Genomic DNA, 16,153 nt, shown 5'->3' with positions numbered 1-16,153 from the left:
CAGATCATGAGGTCAGGAGATCAAGACCATCCTGGTGAACACAGTGAAACCCCGTCTCTACTGAAAATACAAAAAAAAATTAGCCGGGCGAGGTGGCGGGCACCTGTAGTCCCAGCTACTCGGGAGGCTGAGGCAGGAGAATGGCGTGAACCCGGGAGGCGGTGGAGCTTGCAGTGAGAGGAGATAGCGCCACTGCACTCCAGCCTGGACGACAGAGCGAGACTCCATCTCAAAAAAAAAAAAAAAAAAAAGCAACAGCCAGAAATATGTGGGCCCCGGCTCCATGCCCATATCCAGAGGTAAGGCTGCAGAGACACACCTGTGGCACCCTCTGGGCACCCCCTCCGCCATGCCCACTGACCCCGAGCAGGGGTGGACTTCTTTCCACCTGGATCCTCTTTGCAGCCTCACCCGAAAGAGCTCCTCGCTCCTCCCTGCAGCTCAGGCCCTGACAGCAGAGCTGTGGCCACGGCAGCACCACCCCCTCGTGGCCACATCTGGCAGTGCCCCGGCATCCGGTGTCTCCAATCCTCAGAAGAGCGAGGCGGTCCCAAGGAAGTGGCATTCCTCTGCTGGATGGGCTGGGCAGTGCCCTCGTCTGCCAAGGCTCCCGAACCTGCTGCACTGGGCGTGGTCACAGCCAGCCCTCTCCCACGTCCCCCGCGCCCGGCCTTGGTGGGCACACAGGCACAGTTTTGGCCGCTGGGGGTAGGAGAGGACACAGCAGGGAACGTGGGGAGGAGGAAGCTGCCACCGGCCTTCGCCGTTCCTTTGGCTAGGACTCGGGTCTCCTTCATGCGTCCCTCAATTTCCTTTCTTATTCCACAGCGCAAAGGAGGAGGAAGCTGAGGACGTGTGGAGAGAGGCGGGACAGCCCCCTCTGGTCCAGATGCCTGATGATGGAGGCCCTCAGCCTGGCCCCACCACCAGCCCCCCATCACCGTGCTGAGTGGGCCCCAGGGAGAACTCAGTGGGGGAGGCTATGATGGGGAGGGGCAAGGTCCTAAAGTCACAACTGTAGCATGGGGAAGGGTCAAGGCAGCCAGGCAGAGGGGCAGAAATCAGACAGAACCACTAGCAGTCAGCGGGAAGAATGTGGATTTAATGGAATGAAGGGTGAGGGGGCTCGAAGCCAGCAACAGTCTCGCCCCACCCACCAGCACCTACCCAGCTTCCCAAGGGTTTCAGAGGGGCACTCTTGGCACTGGCCTTGCACATCTGTTCAGCAACTCCCGAGCTGAAAAGTGGGAGTGGGAGGCCTCCAGCTCGGCAGGTGGATTCCAAAACACCCCTTTTGTCTTATCCACTCCAGGTGCGGGGCAGGGAAGCACATGCGGCTGCTTCTGCCCTGTCCTCTCTGCAGCCATCCCCACGGCCAGGCTCACAGGCACCATCCCAGGGCCTGCCCCTAACAGTGAGACTCTAGCTCTGTGAGTCTGAGCAGCGAGGTCCTGGGGGTGGCGGGAGCCGAGGGTCCTGCTGGGTTCCGCTGGGGCAGGTCCTCGGCTGGGCACATGAGCTGACGGATTCTCTGCAGGGAGCACGGAGGCGGCTGTCAGGGGGCAGAGCGGGGGCAGGTCTGCCAGCTTCCCTCATCACCAACATCTGCCTGCCTCCCCACACACACACCTGCCCTCCTGTCATCACAGCTCCTGTCTGGGAGTCACCCTGTCTCTTCCTGAGACTTCTCAGCAGCCCCTCTATCGCTCCCTGACACCCAGGCTAGGCCCGCGGGCCCCTCCGTACAACTGCGTGCACCCCGGCTGGCCGTCCACCTGCCAGCACCTGCGAAGCCTCCCAGCCCCTCAGGCTGCCTTCTTGCCCACAAAGGCTCTACCTCTCTGAAGGGGCCCTTGAGGGTGCCAAGCCTGTAGAGGCCCCAGGCAGGAATGCAGACCATGGAGGAGAGAGCCAGGAGCCAGCCCAGGGCATCGCCCCACCACGGGTACGTGTACTTCTTGTTGTAGGTCAGCGGAGTGTACTTGATCAGGGAGAAGAGGAAGGTGGCCTGGCGGGGAACGGAAGAGAAAGGGGTTGGGGGCGGGGCCTGTGCCCTCAGCTCCCCCACCCCCAGCAGCCTGGAAGAAATCACCCTCCAAGCCTGAATTCCCTTTAGGCTCTTCTGGGCCAATCGGCCTCCAATCTTCTCCATCCACACTCTGCCCGAAACCCACACCCCCCACAGTAGACTCTGCCACGCCAGGGCCCCTGTGCCCCTGGGCATCTCTACGTGCAGCTGACTGCCAGTTAGGACATGACCGTGTGCCCACTGCGTGCTGCGAGGTATTTCCCTCCCCTCCTGCACCGTGAGTTTGGGGTATGAGTGCCTCGAGGGTAGAGGGCACGCCTCGTTCCCCTGCTGCCCCTCAGTTTTATCCTGCACACAGCGGGGGCCTGGGAACGGCTGACACAAAGAGATATGGCCAAAGTTCTCTGCAACTTTCTAGCTCGGGCCAGTGGCTTAACCACCTCTTGAACCCCAGCTTCATCTGTAACACCAGTGTAACAGCAGCACTTCCTTTATGGGGCTCTTGTGAAGATGAAATGAGTTAATACGTGTTCAAGCACCTCGGGCCCAGCACCCAGTCAGTGCTCTGTACTGGCCGCTTTTACCATTGCTGTGGTGATTAGAATATTATGAGCCGTCCAGTGCACCCGGGTTCAGTCCTGGCCTGTGACGTTAGACTCACACTGTGGTGTTGGTCAAACCGTCTGACAGCTCTGGACCTCAGTTTATCCTTCTGTGACATGGAAAGGAAGAATCTATCTTGCTGTCGTTTTCTAGAATCCAAAAGCAGGATGAGTGAAAGCCTAAGATGATTTTCAGTTCCTACGGAGAAGACCATGGCAGGGCTAACGGCTTCTCTACCCTGCTAGCCACCGTCTCTCCCTCCCTTCATCTGACTTTATCCCTGAAATGATCTTACTGTGCACACAGCTGGCGTGAGGAACAGCCAACAGTATTTGATAAGAGGCCACGGCCTGTACCCAATCATGTCTTCGATGTTGTCGTAGAAACGTCTGGCTCCTACCATGGAGAAAAGGAGGAGGAAGCGGGAGAGTCATTCTTCGGCACCCAGAACATCAGGAGGGGCCACAAACAGACCAGACGGGCGGGGACCCAGGAAGAGACGGCATCACAGCTGTCTGTTCAAATCGTTGCTGGGAGAAAGCTCTTGCCTGGCTCTCACAGGCATAAACAGCAGCAAGCAGGCCTTGGCCTGGGGACGGGCAGTCACTTCCTGGTTATCGAGGTTGTCAAAAGTTGAAAATGTTTGGACAGGGCAGGATACGAGCCCACCTGAGGTGGTCTAGGTACAGCTATAACCAAGACTGTGGGCAAGGCAGCGTCCGGGGGGCCTTCCAAAGGCAGCAATTTAGGATTTGCCCGATTTTTGAGGTTGGGTAGGGAGGCGCCCCAGGAGAAGGTAAGTGTGAGCAGTGGATGTCTGTTTCGTGTCTGAGGGCCCCGAGATCCTTAGACAAGAGGAGGATGCGGGGACCTAGGGGAGGAGTCACTCACCGTAAACCCAAGCCACACAGAGGGACTCAAAGATGGCCACGAACAGGAGACACATGCCACTGGCGGCATAGTAGTCGAAGAGCTGGAACACGTACATTCCGCCCTGCACGGGAGGAGAGAGCTGTAAAAAGAACTTCATCCAGTGGAAACAGACAGATTCCCTCCTACGCCCTTGAGCGTCACACGGTGGAGGCACCGAGCAGAGCTGGTGAGGATCACAGGAGACGGATCACAAAAGAGAAGTCATTTGTAAGGCGTAAAGCATGAGGCAGATATGAGACGCTAATTATTTTTATTATTGTTTTGAGACAGAAGATAGATGAAATAAGACAGCGATTGTTAGATTATGTCTGAGAACACTTAGGGACTGGCCCCGAAGCCCAAGACATAGCGTGTACTCTCTGGGGAAAGGATTAGGATAAGGGCTGTCATTGATATTGTCAAGCTGACAAGCTGCGTCTCCCTCCTTCTCCCTCGAGACGGCACACAGAACGCTCCCCAGCCCCAGGGCTCCCTTTCTCGCTTTGAAGTTTGTACACAGAACTTGGTTCAGCTGCCTGGGAAATCACCAGATCTTGCTGGAGAGGCAGCTTCTCCCAATCCAACGCTCCACATACCTCTTCACTTACTGGGGAGCCAAATGGCTCCTCACCCATCCCTGGAGGTGGGTGGTCCATGCCCAAAGGCCAGAGGAGGGACCTGCCTACTTTGTCCTTCCTGGGATGGGGAAAAGAGGGAGTCCTAGTGTCCGGAAGCCCGGAAGACCTGCCCTGACCCGAAGCCAGGGTATCTGCCTCACTGACAGGTAGCAGCTGTCACTCGGCTCCTCCTCCCCCATCGTCCCCCGCCTCCCAGGCCCTCACCTCCGTGAGCATGACCAGCCCTACAAGGAAGGAGACGACAGATACTCCAAGGATGAGGACTTCCCTCCGGTTCTTCTTGCGGAACACGCGAGGGTACATGTCCACCAGCGCTGTCACCAGGCTTTCTACACACACAAACTGGATGAGAGGGCAAAGGGATTGCAGGGAAGGAGAGCTCCCGAGATGCCCTGTCCCTGAGCGCTGGCTTCTCGCTCCCAGGATCAGCCCCGCCAGCCTCACTCTCTCAGGTCCCCAGAGCCATTGTCCTTGCCTGGTGAGGTCAGGACTCACCCTCAAGCTCCCCTGCGCCCCCGAAAGGGCATCCGCTTCTGCATTCACCCAGCCCCCAGCTAGTTTACGGGCCCTTGGGGCATAAAGTTCAACCACATGCCCACTGCTCCTCCTCCCCAGCACACACCCCCCACTCATCTCTCAGCCCCTGAGTGGCTGCCTCTTGATACCTGACTATCCAGTCCCAGGAGAACGACCATGAAGAAGAAACAGCAGGCCCAGAGAGGAGAGAAGGGCAGCATCACCACGGCCCGCGGGTAAGCGATGAAAGCCAGGCCAGGGCCTACAACAAGGAGCAGAGGAACACGGGCCAGTGCCTGGGCCAGCTCCAGGCCGTGTGTGACCCATGGCTTCCCAGTGTGGGACCATGGAATACCAGGAGCTAGAGGAAACTTCACCCCAAAGTTACTATCACCACCACCATCCTCACCCAGGAGAAGCCACCCCAACCTCCACCCGTTTCTCAGATTTCCAAGGTACCTCTCACTGCATTCTCATTGGCAAGAACAAAATTTAGAGATGGCAGGTGTGAAGGGCTGTGGGTCTAAAAGGACTCCAGATCTCCAGATCTATTGTACAGACCTAGAATGAGCTCAGAAGCCAGCAGGCCATAGACATGTGTGAAGCAGACCCGGTGCAAAACACAAGGAGGTGGTAGGGCCTGGTGAGAAGCGGAGCGATCAGGCCCCAGCTGCTAGCGATGATTTCTTATATTTGTAAGGAATGTAGATGATACAAAAGAAAATTGCTCCAAGGCCAGGTTTGGCCTGGGGCCTCCAGTTTACCACCTCTGTGCCTGGAGCCCTTTCTGTCACCCTATGACGACGCTGGCACTGATTGCAGAGTGCTGCTGACCCACATCCTCACAGTTCGTGAATGCTTCTCTCAACTGACTCATGTGGCAGGAAAAAATGCGCATAACAGAGCCTGGGTCTCCCCATGGGAAGTTCCTCTGAAAAGTGAAGAGCATCACTGTGACCTTGGAGGTCTTTTGCTTCTGCCAGTCCCAGCTCCCACACTGGTGAGGTGGGGATTGTGCAGGGCCTGCCCCACAGGTTTCTGTTGCATGGTACAAGCAGAGTGCCTCGCCCAGCACCTGGCATACAGTCCACACTTAGAAAGTGAGACATGGGCCGGGCACATAGGCTCATGCCTATAATCCCAGCAGTTTGGGAGGTTGGGGTGGGTGGATCACTTGAGGCCAGGGGTTCAAGACCAGCCTGGCCAACATGGTGAAACCCCGTCTCTACTAAAAATACAAAAATTAGCCGGGCGTGGTGGCGGGCGCCTGTAATCTCAGCTACTCAGGAAGCTGAGGCACGAGAATCACTTCAGCCTGAGAGGCGGGGCTTACAGTGAGCCAAGATCATGTCACCACACTCCAGCCTGGTGACAGAGCAAGACTCCCTCTCAAAAAGGTAAAAAAAAAAAAAAAAAAAAAAAGGCGAGAGAGACTATCCTTAATGAGAATCCCAGACCTCCCCCGCCCAGGGCTTGGCATCCTGTGTGGCCCAGGTGTGCTTCTGAATGCCATGGTAAAAAATCATCTTGTGCCAGGCGCAGTGGCTCAAGCCTGTAATCCCAGCACTTTGGGAGGCAGAGGCGGGCGGATCACGAGGTCAGGAGATCGAGACCATCCTGGCTAACCCGGTGAAAACCCGTCTCTACTAAAAATACAAAAAAAAACTAGCCGGGCGCGGTGGCGGCGCCTGTAGTCCCAGCTACTTGGGGGGCTGAGGCAGGAGAGTGGCGGGAACCCGGGAGGCGGAGCTTGCAGTGAACTGAGATCCGGCCACTGCACTCCAGCCTGGGCGACAGAGCGAGACTCCGTCTCAAAAAAAAAAAATCATCTTGTTACAGGGCAAAAGTAGGTGAGCAAGAGCAACATTTTACGGCTTATTCAGATCAGAGCCCGGGCCTTGATGTTACTTGAAAGCAGCAACAGCAGCACTGCATGGCGGAAAGGCAGTCACTCACAAACGGGGGAACTCTATATGCTGATAGAAACTTCCCCTTGAGATTCATTTTAAAATGAACAAAATGAGACAAGGTTCAGAACAGTGTATATAGTGTGTTATCATTTGGTTTTTTAAGAAGGAGGCAAGAAATAGAAATAGTAATATGTATCACATGTATATGTCTGTATATATATTTTTTCTCATATATGTCTAAACTATTTCTGGAAGGATAAACACGAAGCAGATAACATTGGCTGCCTCCAGGGTAATGAACTGGAAGCCAAGGATGGGAAGAAAAATGTTCACCGCATGCCTCCTCTTTGAAGCTGGAATTACTGTTGCAGTTCTCCCCCAAGCCATCCCGGAATGCATCCACTGAATGGTGGCCGTAGCTCACCCCGAGTAGAGGCGACACGCAGAAACGTCTCTCGACCCTCGCTGCCAGAGGTCTGAGCCAGGCTCCCCGCCTCCGGGCCGCCCCAGAAACACTCACCTGACTCGGCCACCTCAGAAATGGGCACCCCCTGCTCCTGGGACATGAAGCCCAGGATGGAGAAGATGGCGAAGCCGGCCACAAAGCTGGTGCCGCTGTTGAGGAAGCAGAGGGCGAGGCAGTCCCTGTGGGGTAGGGGTGAGGAGAGGGCGGAATGGCAGGATCAGAACGGGGCTGCGACCTCTCCCGCTTCCTGTCTGGGAGCACAGCCTCTCCTGACGGACACTGTCCTGGCCCCTTCACGGAAGCCGGAGCAGGGCTACCTGGCAGAATTCAGAGGACCACACATAGCATGGGCTCTCCTCCGACACTCCCTGGCCCCCCCAGCCCAGGCATGGAATAAATCAAGGTAGTCCTGAAAGAATGAGGCTCCAGGGAAGTAAAACATGAATCTAGATGTGTCAAACTGCCACACAGCCGCCCCTCTCTGCCATCCTGGTCCACTCCTCGTGGGACACTACCCCTCGGCCATGATCCCATTTGGCGTGCCAACACAGGGATAGAGACGTGGTGATCCCAAACAAGAAGTAACTCTTAGTCACCTAAATTCAATGTTGAGATGCACAAGAATGATTTCATTTCAGCTATGCTTCAGCTGGTATTAAAATTGGCTTAAATTTTCTGAGCACAAACCAGGTAGGCAAGGAGAGAACAACAGGGACAGGACGTGAAGTGAGGGAGATGGTGTGAAAAATGGGTAAGGATTCAAAGTTTTGGGGGCAGAGTTACCAAGCAGGCAAGACTGGGGTGCAATGCATGACATTGCTAATCACAGTAGGACCTCACTTATCATCGATACATTCTTGCGAATTGCAACTTCATGCAAAACAACCTATAATGAAACCACTTTTTTTTTTTTTCTCATCAAAGTTATAAGGAAACAACATCATTCAAAGACCTGTTGTGCTTCTCAGGCTTGCTTACCTAGCACTCCTGAGCCCACCAACCTCTACATCAGCCAGGAGGCCAGGTCCTCCTGCTGTGGTCTCCCAGCCAATCACAACTATCCCACCCTTTCAGATGCAATTCTCTGTCCACCTTGCAGTTGGCTCCTTGCAGCTCCTGGTAGCCCTGGGGTGTTGGATACGGAAGTGTAGACAGGGGGGCAGATCCAGGAGCTGATGCACCCTCCGACTCACCCTCGTCTAGCGTGGCTGGAGGGACAGTAGAGAGATGCCGGTGTGTGGCTCAGGCCCCACGCCCCCAATCACCTGTAGCAGTTGTTGTGGTATTTGTTGTAACTGCCCAGGGCTGTCAGGCACCCAAGACAGATGGCGAAGGAGAAGAAGATCTGGGTGCCCGCATCCATCCACACCTACAAAGGGAAAGGGCAAGAAAGGTGAACTCCCAGGAAAGCCGGGCCATTCAAGCCATGGAAGGACATAGGCACGTGGCTGAGTCGGACACTGGCTAGGGATGGTGAGAAACCTGTTCTCAGCCAACACTGGCTAGGGATGGTGAGAAACCTGTTCTCAGCCAACACTGGCATCCTGCGACCTCTGTCACCCGGGTGGGCTCTACTCCCTGGGCTCCTGGATGAAGTTTCTTGGGCACTACTAGGATAGGACAGGCATTAAGCATTCAAAGAAAACGAAAAAGACTAAAAGATCCGTGGTGGAAGTGTGTAGGAGGGTGGGAGAGGGCTCTAGAACAAAGTTAGGTCTCCTGTCAAGGTTTGGATCCTAGGTTCTGCCCCCACTTTCTCCTGTGACCAGTGTGGAGGAATCCAGGCACAGGGTCTCCGGGACACTCTCCCTAACATCAGGGCTGCCACCAGTACGTAGCTTTGCCCCTCACATCTCAGCCACCTGTCTGCAGACAGGGAGAGTAATTCTCAGCCCGCAAAAAGGCAAAAGGATGAACAGAAACACCTCTGAAAAGGGCTTTGTAGTGCTTGGGAGGGGAAAAATCACAGTCCAGCTAAACATAGAGTTGGCTGTTATTGTTATTATCTCAGCTGGCTCGCCCAGCCTGTGCATGTTGTGATTTAGATCTAGCAGCTAGAATAACATCCCAGACAGAAAGAACATCAAGGCAACAGGACCAAGTGACCCCGCAGATCTGCAGGACCCTCCCCAGGCACTCCTGCCCCGGCGACGTGCGCACAGCCAGGGAGCACCCCGCTATGGACGCAGACATCCAAGCAGGTGTTCCTCACGTGTCTGCGTTCCTAACGGAAAGGGCACCGGATGACCCGTCTGTGTCTTTTGCTCAGCCTCATTCCGGTACCCCCAAGCATGCCCCTACTTTCCATAAAGCCCTCTATCAGGCCTCCAATTCCTCAGTCCCTTCTTGGTCTTTGCCTGCCTGCCTAGGCATGGTCACCACCCTCAGCCCCTACCCCTTGCTCCCTCCTTTCACGCTCACCCCTACCAAAGCGGCCACATTCCTCAGCAGCGTAGGGGCCCGAGGGATCCATCAGCAGGCTGACTGCCTCAGAATCACGCCGATTCCTCAGTCAGCATCCCCAGTTGAGACGCTAAATCCCTAGGCCTGAAGGAGAACCCAGAACTCGTATCCTTTTCAGAGCTTCCTGGGTGATCTTAATGGTCACCAGGTATGGGATGCCCCTATCGGGGTGCACCCAGGGCACCCATCCTCTTATCATGTTTCCATTCTGCAGGGCCAGGGACAGAGTAGGGAAGACGGTAGGGGAAAGGGGAGAATGTCTCCAGCCTCCCATTCTTGAGTTCACTGGGAATCCCGTCCTGAGATGGTCTGTGAGGCAGGAGGTGCCACCAGGAACAAGGGGTCAGCAGCACGAAGCACAGAGGAGGATTTGGAGGGGCCGGAGCCAGTGAGGAAATCACACAGAGAAGGAAGTGGTAGGAATGAAATGCTAGAGAAGGAAACGGTAGGAAAGAAAGACAAACTCTGAGGACAGGCAAGGGGAGTGCTTGCAAATTTCAGCGTCTCGCTTCTCCCAGTTAAAAAAAAAAAGTTTCGGTGTGATGCCACACCAGTTTTGAGGAGATGCCTTGGCCAGTCTGTTTCCTCCTTTGAGATGTTCCAAATCCTTTTCTCTTCTAAAACTCTACCACACAGATCGTGCACAGATAGTCATCTCAGGAAAACTCACTGACTTTGGCATGAAAGTCATTTGGTTCTATCTTATTCCTGCTTCACCGGCTATGTTATTGGCAGCTTCAACAGCAGGACCTTCTGGCGAAAGGCCCTGAGCTTATAGAGAAAGCGTTTCCCCAGGGTGAGAGGTGGAAGGGTTCAGGACCAATGCGTGTCTCCTGGGTACTGCCCCTTCATGAGGTCAGGCACCTCCTCCCAAAAAGGTCATTCAGGATGTGGCTCAGGAGCCTGGAGGCCTCACGCCTTGGACGTTTGCTCTGGGGCCTGACAGTGCACTGGGTGCAGACCGGGCCATGAGTTCCCAAGGAAGCACACTGTAGCTGCCCACACACAGGCAGAGGCACAAGCCTGAGATGGGCAGCTTTGTGAACTTGTGCTTGGGAAGGAATAATAAGAGAAATCGTGACTTGGCCATTCACCTCGCCTCGGCAGGGGTGGGAGGTCAGAGTGGGGTCATGTGGAGACTGAGTTGGGGGAGACATTAATGAGAACCAAGGAAAATGCAGCGGGAGGGCTGGAAACCCAGAGCACAAGGGTCAATGCACTCTTTGACCAAAGCCTTTGACTACAGCCCCCTCGCTGGGAGCTTGGCAAGCTGCAGCTCCCCACACAGCTGCTGCCCGACAAGCCTGCTGGGCTGGGGAAAAGAACAGGGTCAGAAGCAGGGCTGAGGGACACGCAGAGCAAGCTGTTCCATTCCCACCACAGGCGCCCACCCCCTGCCCACGCCAGGAGCTCTGGTTTCTGGAAGAAAGCTCTGACATGTCTTTGGCTAGGGCAGAAGGCCGACCGAGGGAAAAACAAGTGTAAAAAATTCTTGGTGGAACGCAGGTAAAAAGAGGTCTTGGGGGGAAAGAGGAGGAGAGAGGATCTGGGAGAAATGTTTTCAGCCTCAAGTCCAACCCCCAGAATTATCCATCTCTCTCTACTGTTTTTAGGAAGGCAATGTGGTGTGACGGAAAAGCACGGGCTCTGAAGTTACGTTAATCTGGGCTCAATTCCTGACTTTATTAATTGCTGGCTGTGTGGCCTTAGGCAAGTGACTTAACCTCCCTGAACCTCCCTTTTCTCCTGAGGAAAATGGGTATAATAACAAATAAAATAATGTATGTGAAATGCCTAACACATAAATAAATATTCGTTTCCCATCTCACCTTCTAGAATAATAAAAAGCAGCTCTTAAAACTCTCAAATAATTCATATTCTTTGGGAAATATCTTTCACGGTGAATAAGACAGCAGTCTTCGAAAAACTACTTGAGATCAACCCAAGCTCCCCCGCGTGCTAGTTTTGTGATTCTGGGCAAGTTTCTTGGGTTCCCTAAGCTTCTGTTTCTCCCTCTGTAAGATGAGGCTGACCCCACACTCACAGGGTTGGACTGTGTCAAGCACTCGGCAAAGGGCCTGGCAAATAAGGAGGACGCAATAAGGTCAGCTTTGGCCACTGTTTACTGCTATTATTTTAAAAAGCAACTCATCTTTCATTGGTAATGAGGTGGCATAGATTGGATTTCAATGCTAAAATAAAGACTAGTTCTAATCGGTGATTTCAACTTCCTCCCTAAACAAACCTTTCCTTAGACTTGCTTCACGTAGGGATTTAAAAGGTTCCAGGAGGGCTCTTTGGTGCCCTCCTCCCGACCCCCGCCTTTGGCAATCTCCTAAAGTGCAGCAGAACGGGCACAGGGCCAGGACCCAGGAAAGAAACGAGTGGCCTGAACAAAGCGCAGGGTTCCAGCAGAGCCCTGGGTCTCCAGTGGCCACTCTCCAGGGGGACGAGACAAGGCCTGCGAACACCGGGAAAGGTAGCAACCTGCCCCCCACACAGCAAGCCTGGCAGGAAAAGGGGAGCAAACAAGAGGGGAGCACGGCATGGTCTCTGCCTGGCCCCCAACCACCAGCCTCAGTGCTTGGCAGAGAGATCCGCCTCTGGTCTCTGTGTCGTGGAGAAGAAATTTTGCACCTTTCTTGAGTGCCAGGCAAATGCCAGTGAGAATAATCACACTTCCCGGGGAGCGCCAACGAGATTCAATTAGGGCTCTGGCAGAGCCCCCACACCCCTCAGGTGCTGCTGTGTTCACTGACAACAAAGGCCCAGCTTCAGCATGAGACTTGGACCAGGCAGAGAAGGCGGCCGCTCAGGACCCGTCCTGGCACTTGGCCCAGCCCCCTCCCCACCGCCCCAAAGCACTTGGAAGACAGACGCTGCCTGCACGGCCCAAAGCTGGCTGGAATGGAAAGAACGGTATCCCGGACCACAAGCTGAAAGAGGTCTTTGTCCCTGCAGTCACCCAGACAGAGACTTAGGGCCTCATTAATGCTCAGAACTTGAAAGCGACCCGGTCCACCTTCTTTATGTTTTCTGGAAGCTATTATGTACCAAAGGTGGCACTGGAACAGATTCGGCACGTAGTAGATACTCATAGTAGATTCATTCAGGTTTTTTCTGATAAGCTGTGAGAGAAACAAAGGTGAGCAGCCAGGGACCTCGTCTCCAAGAGTGGACCATAAAGTGCATGGCATTTGTCATCCTTCGGACCCAGTCCCAGCTGCAGGTATGAGGGTGAAAATATGCTTGAAGCTCTCTAGGCCTTAATGTCCTAATCTATAAAATGGGGTTGCCTGGTTGACCTGCTGTGAGCGTTTGCTGAAATAACGCATGTAAGCCTCTGAACGATGTCAGGGACAGAGGAAGCACGCCCTAGTAGTTAGCTGTAAATAGCTGATCAGGACAAAGCCGTGAATCTGTTGTGGAAATACTGAGCCCCTCTGTCCTTCCTCCCTGCCTGTCACCTTTCCTGGTCCTGCCTGCATCCTCTCTGGCCTACCTGCGGACAAAGGTGATCAGTGATCTTCGTAGCTTAGCCACTGGTTCTCAACTCTGCCGCTCCAGAACCACCGTGGCTCTCTCGTGTGCGGGGAATCCAAGCCAAACTCTTCACCCGGCCTTCAAAGCCTCCCCTCCTCTCAGCTTCCCCCACAACTCCTGCTCGCCACCTGCTGTCCACCACAGCCCTTTGGTTCTAGGTAAGTCAAAGGGCTTATGATTCACAAAACAAAGATATCCTTTGCCTGGTCTGCCATAATTACTGGCTGCACAAACTTAGGCCACGGTGGGCTCATCTTACAATGAGGAACACGCACTGGGGTCCTAGAAGGATCCCAGTTGTGCTTCGACAGTTTGGCTCCAAAGTCTGACTGCAGCCCTAGTGCCCGGCGTGGACGTGCGGCAGTAGCAATCCTATCTCTGTGCTGGCTGAGAAATGGGAGAAGGGAAAGATAAGCCTCTATCCCACCAGACGGTTATTGAGAAACACTCAGGACCAGGGCTACTCGACTCTGCAGGGAGGTTTCTGAAGAGCAGTGGTCTGGCTGCTTCCGGAAGCCACAGCGTCCCAGTAGAGCTCAGGATGAAAGAATCAAAACCGGGCCGCAGTGGCCGGGAGACGGAGAACGGCGTGGCTTCCGGATCGCCTGACGTTCCGCACCAGGGGGAGCCATTGCCCCTGTGTGCACGGAGCTCCCAGCCTCGGTGTGCCTGTCCCCTTTCTCTTGCTCCCTGTCAGCAACGTCGTGAATATGCTGGTGCCCGACTATTTTAAAACGTTTGGAGCCATCCCAGTGTCTTCTATGTGTGGGAGCCACTCGCCCTTATGTCTCCTTGGGGCTTCTTTCACAGACACAGAGAGATCCTCCGGCAACAAGAGGAGGGTCTCCAGGTCGCACACTCACTCCCCCGGCAGGGTGGCCTCTGCGCCCAGGAGGCAGAGGCAGGGCATAACCGCGTAACATTTCAGGGCCTCTGGGGCAGAGATTACCCACGCTCCCCTCCGGCCCTCAACACCTCCTAGCTTTGCCAGCTTTCAACTGGCTGCCAAACAGGGGGAGGTAAGAGACCTGTCAGAGGCGGGGGCGGCCCATTCCAGGTCTTGCTTTTCAACCCCCTTCAGGCAGCAGGCAACACCAGCTCTCCCTACCCAGACGGTGAAAAAGCTGTAGCAGAGAGAGTGCAGACCACGAAGGCAGGGTGGGGAGGAGACCCGGAGTCTCTGGATATCTGACAGGGAAACTTAACACTAGCCCAGCTGGCTGAGGGCAGGGCCAGGGAGCTGGGACCTAGACACGGGTCACATGGGCAGAGGGAGGGAGCCAGGAGGCAGATTGAGGGGTAAGAATTAAAGAGGAAGCTCAGTAGGAGACAAGCCCCTAAAAGATAAATGTATGAAGTGGGTGGGGAGAGGATGGGAGAAGGATACCCGAGTAAGGACTGTGAGTGACACTTGCAGCCCTTGAGAAATATTACTAGAAATATTACCCTAGTAATATTTGCCTGGGTTCCCTGGCAGCTGTGAACCCAAGAAGGGACAGTGTCCGACACCTTATGACCACAAACAGCTGCTAACATGTCAGAGGCATTTGAACCAGAGCGACTCCAGCTTGAACAGGGGCTGGGTGAAATAAAGCTGAGACCTACTGGGCTGCGATCCTAGGAGGTGAGGCCTTCTCAGTCACGGGATGAGACAGGAGGTCGTCACGTCCCCAGACACAGGTCATAAAGACCTTGCTGATAAAACAGGTTTCAGTAAAGGAGACAGCCAAAACCCGCGAAAACCAAGATGGCGACAGAAGTGACCTCTGGTCTTCCTCGCCACTCTTTACATGCAAATTAGTATGCATTAGCATGCCAAAAGACCCTCCCACCAGTGCCATGACAGTTTACAAATGCGAAGGGAGTTAATCTCTATGGTCTGAAATCGGGGGAGAACCTTCAGTTTTGGGAATTGCCCACACCTTTCCGGAAAACTGATGAATAACCCACCCCTTGTTTAGCATATAATCGAGAAATAACCATAAAAACGGGCAACCAGTAGCCCTGGGGCATCCTACCTATGGAGCAGCCATTCTTTATTCCTTTATTTTATTTTATTTTATTTTATTTTATTTTATTTTAGAGACAGAGTCTCACTCTGTTGGCCAGGCTGGAGTGCAGTGGCGCCATCTCAGCTCACTGCAACATTCGCCTCCCGGGTTCAAGTGATTCTCCTGCCTCAGCCTCCCGAGTAGCTGGCATTACAGGCTCCCACCACCACGCCCGGCTAATTTTTGTATTTTTTAGTAGAGGGAGGGTTTCACTATGTTGGCCAGACTGGTCTTGAACTCCTAACATCAAATGATCCACCCACCTCGGCCTCCCAAAGTGCTGGGATTACAGGCGTGAGCCAGCCCACCTGGCCTCCTTTACTTTCCTAATAAGCTTGCTTTTGCTTTATTCTACTCCCCCCAAATTCTTTCTTGTGCAAGGTCCAAGAACCCTCTCTTGGGGTCTGGATTGGGACCCCTTTCCAGCAACAAACAGATATCTAGAGAAGGAAGGGTGCACCCCTGTTGCCACTGTGGGCATCCTAGGGTAGTGCTAGGTGCAGGGGTTCCCTGCCAGAGTGCAGGGAAAGCCTGGAGCTCAGGTGCCCCAGGAGTCACGTGAGGGCTCCTGTCTGTGGTTTCTTACCTGGGGATCCCACAGACGCGTGAGGTTTGGGTACAGGTAAAACTGAATTCCTTGGGCTGCCCCAGGCAACGTCACCCCTCGAATTAACAGGACCACCAGCATGAGGTAAGGAAATGTGGCCGTGAAGTACACCACCTGGTCATGGGCAAATGAGAGACAAGGAGCTTGTGAGTGAGGAAGTGGCAGGGGCAGGAGGCAGGGGCAGGAGCTCCTCAGAAAAGGTCAAGGGAGTGTTCCTCCTGCTCCCAGCTCGCCCGCAGCTGTTTAGTTCTGTTGCGGGAAGTCAGGGACCCCCCGAATGGAGGGACCGGCTGGGAGCCACAGCAGAGGAACATAAATTGTGAAGATTTCATGGACATTTATCAGTTTCCAAATAATACTTTTATAATTTCTTATGCCTGTTTTTACTTTAATCTCTTTTTTTTTTTTTTTTTTT

At 54.2% G+C, this 16,153-nt stretch overlaps 1 protein-coding gene across 3 annotated transcripts in view; it reads right to left on the bottom strand.

Annotated features, from left to right (window-relative positions):
* Window positions 1–1,081: 1,081 nt before the first annotated feature.
* Window positions 1,082–16,153, bottom strand: part of SLC6A13 (solute carrier family 6 member 13) — a 64,149-nt gene continuing 49,077 nt past the window's right edge. For 2 of the 3 annotated variants that reach the window (XM_025400965.1, XM_025400966.1), the window contains 9 exons: window positions 15,718–15,852; window positions 8,340–8,443; window positions 7,129–7,253; window positions 4,848–4,960; window positions 4,387–4,524; window positions 3,524–3,626; window positions 2,928–3,028; window positions 1,838–2,008; window positions 1,082–1,531 (listed from right to left, as the gene is read on the bottom strand). In XM_025400965.1, the coding sequence (XP_025256750.1) occupies window positions 1,409–1,531; window positions 1,838–2,008; window positions 2,928–3,028; window positions 3,524–3,626; window positions 4,387–4,524; window positions 4,848–4,960; window positions 7,129–7,253; window positions 8,340–8,443; window positions 15,718–15,852 (1,113 nt within the window). In that variant the 3' untranslated portion in view covers window positions 1,082–1,408. Of the gene's footprint in view, window positions 1,553–1,837; window positions 2,009–2,927; window positions 3,029–3,523; window positions 3,627–4,386; window positions 4,525–4,847; window positions 4,961–7,128; window positions 7,254–8,339; window positions 8,444–15,717; window positions 15,853–16,153 lie in introns of all 3 variants that reach the window. The other variant, XM_025400964.1, reaches the window with a different exon arrangement.

This window comes from Theropithecus gelada, chromosome 11 (assembly GCF_003255815.1).
Source record: "Theropithecus gelada isolate Dixy chromosome 11, Tgel_1.0, whole genome shotgun sequence".
NCBI lineage: Eukaryota > Metazoa > Chordata > Mammalia > Primates > Cercopithecidae > Theropithecus > Theropithecus gelada.
This window is presented reverse-complemented; position numbering and strand designations above follow the sequence as displayed.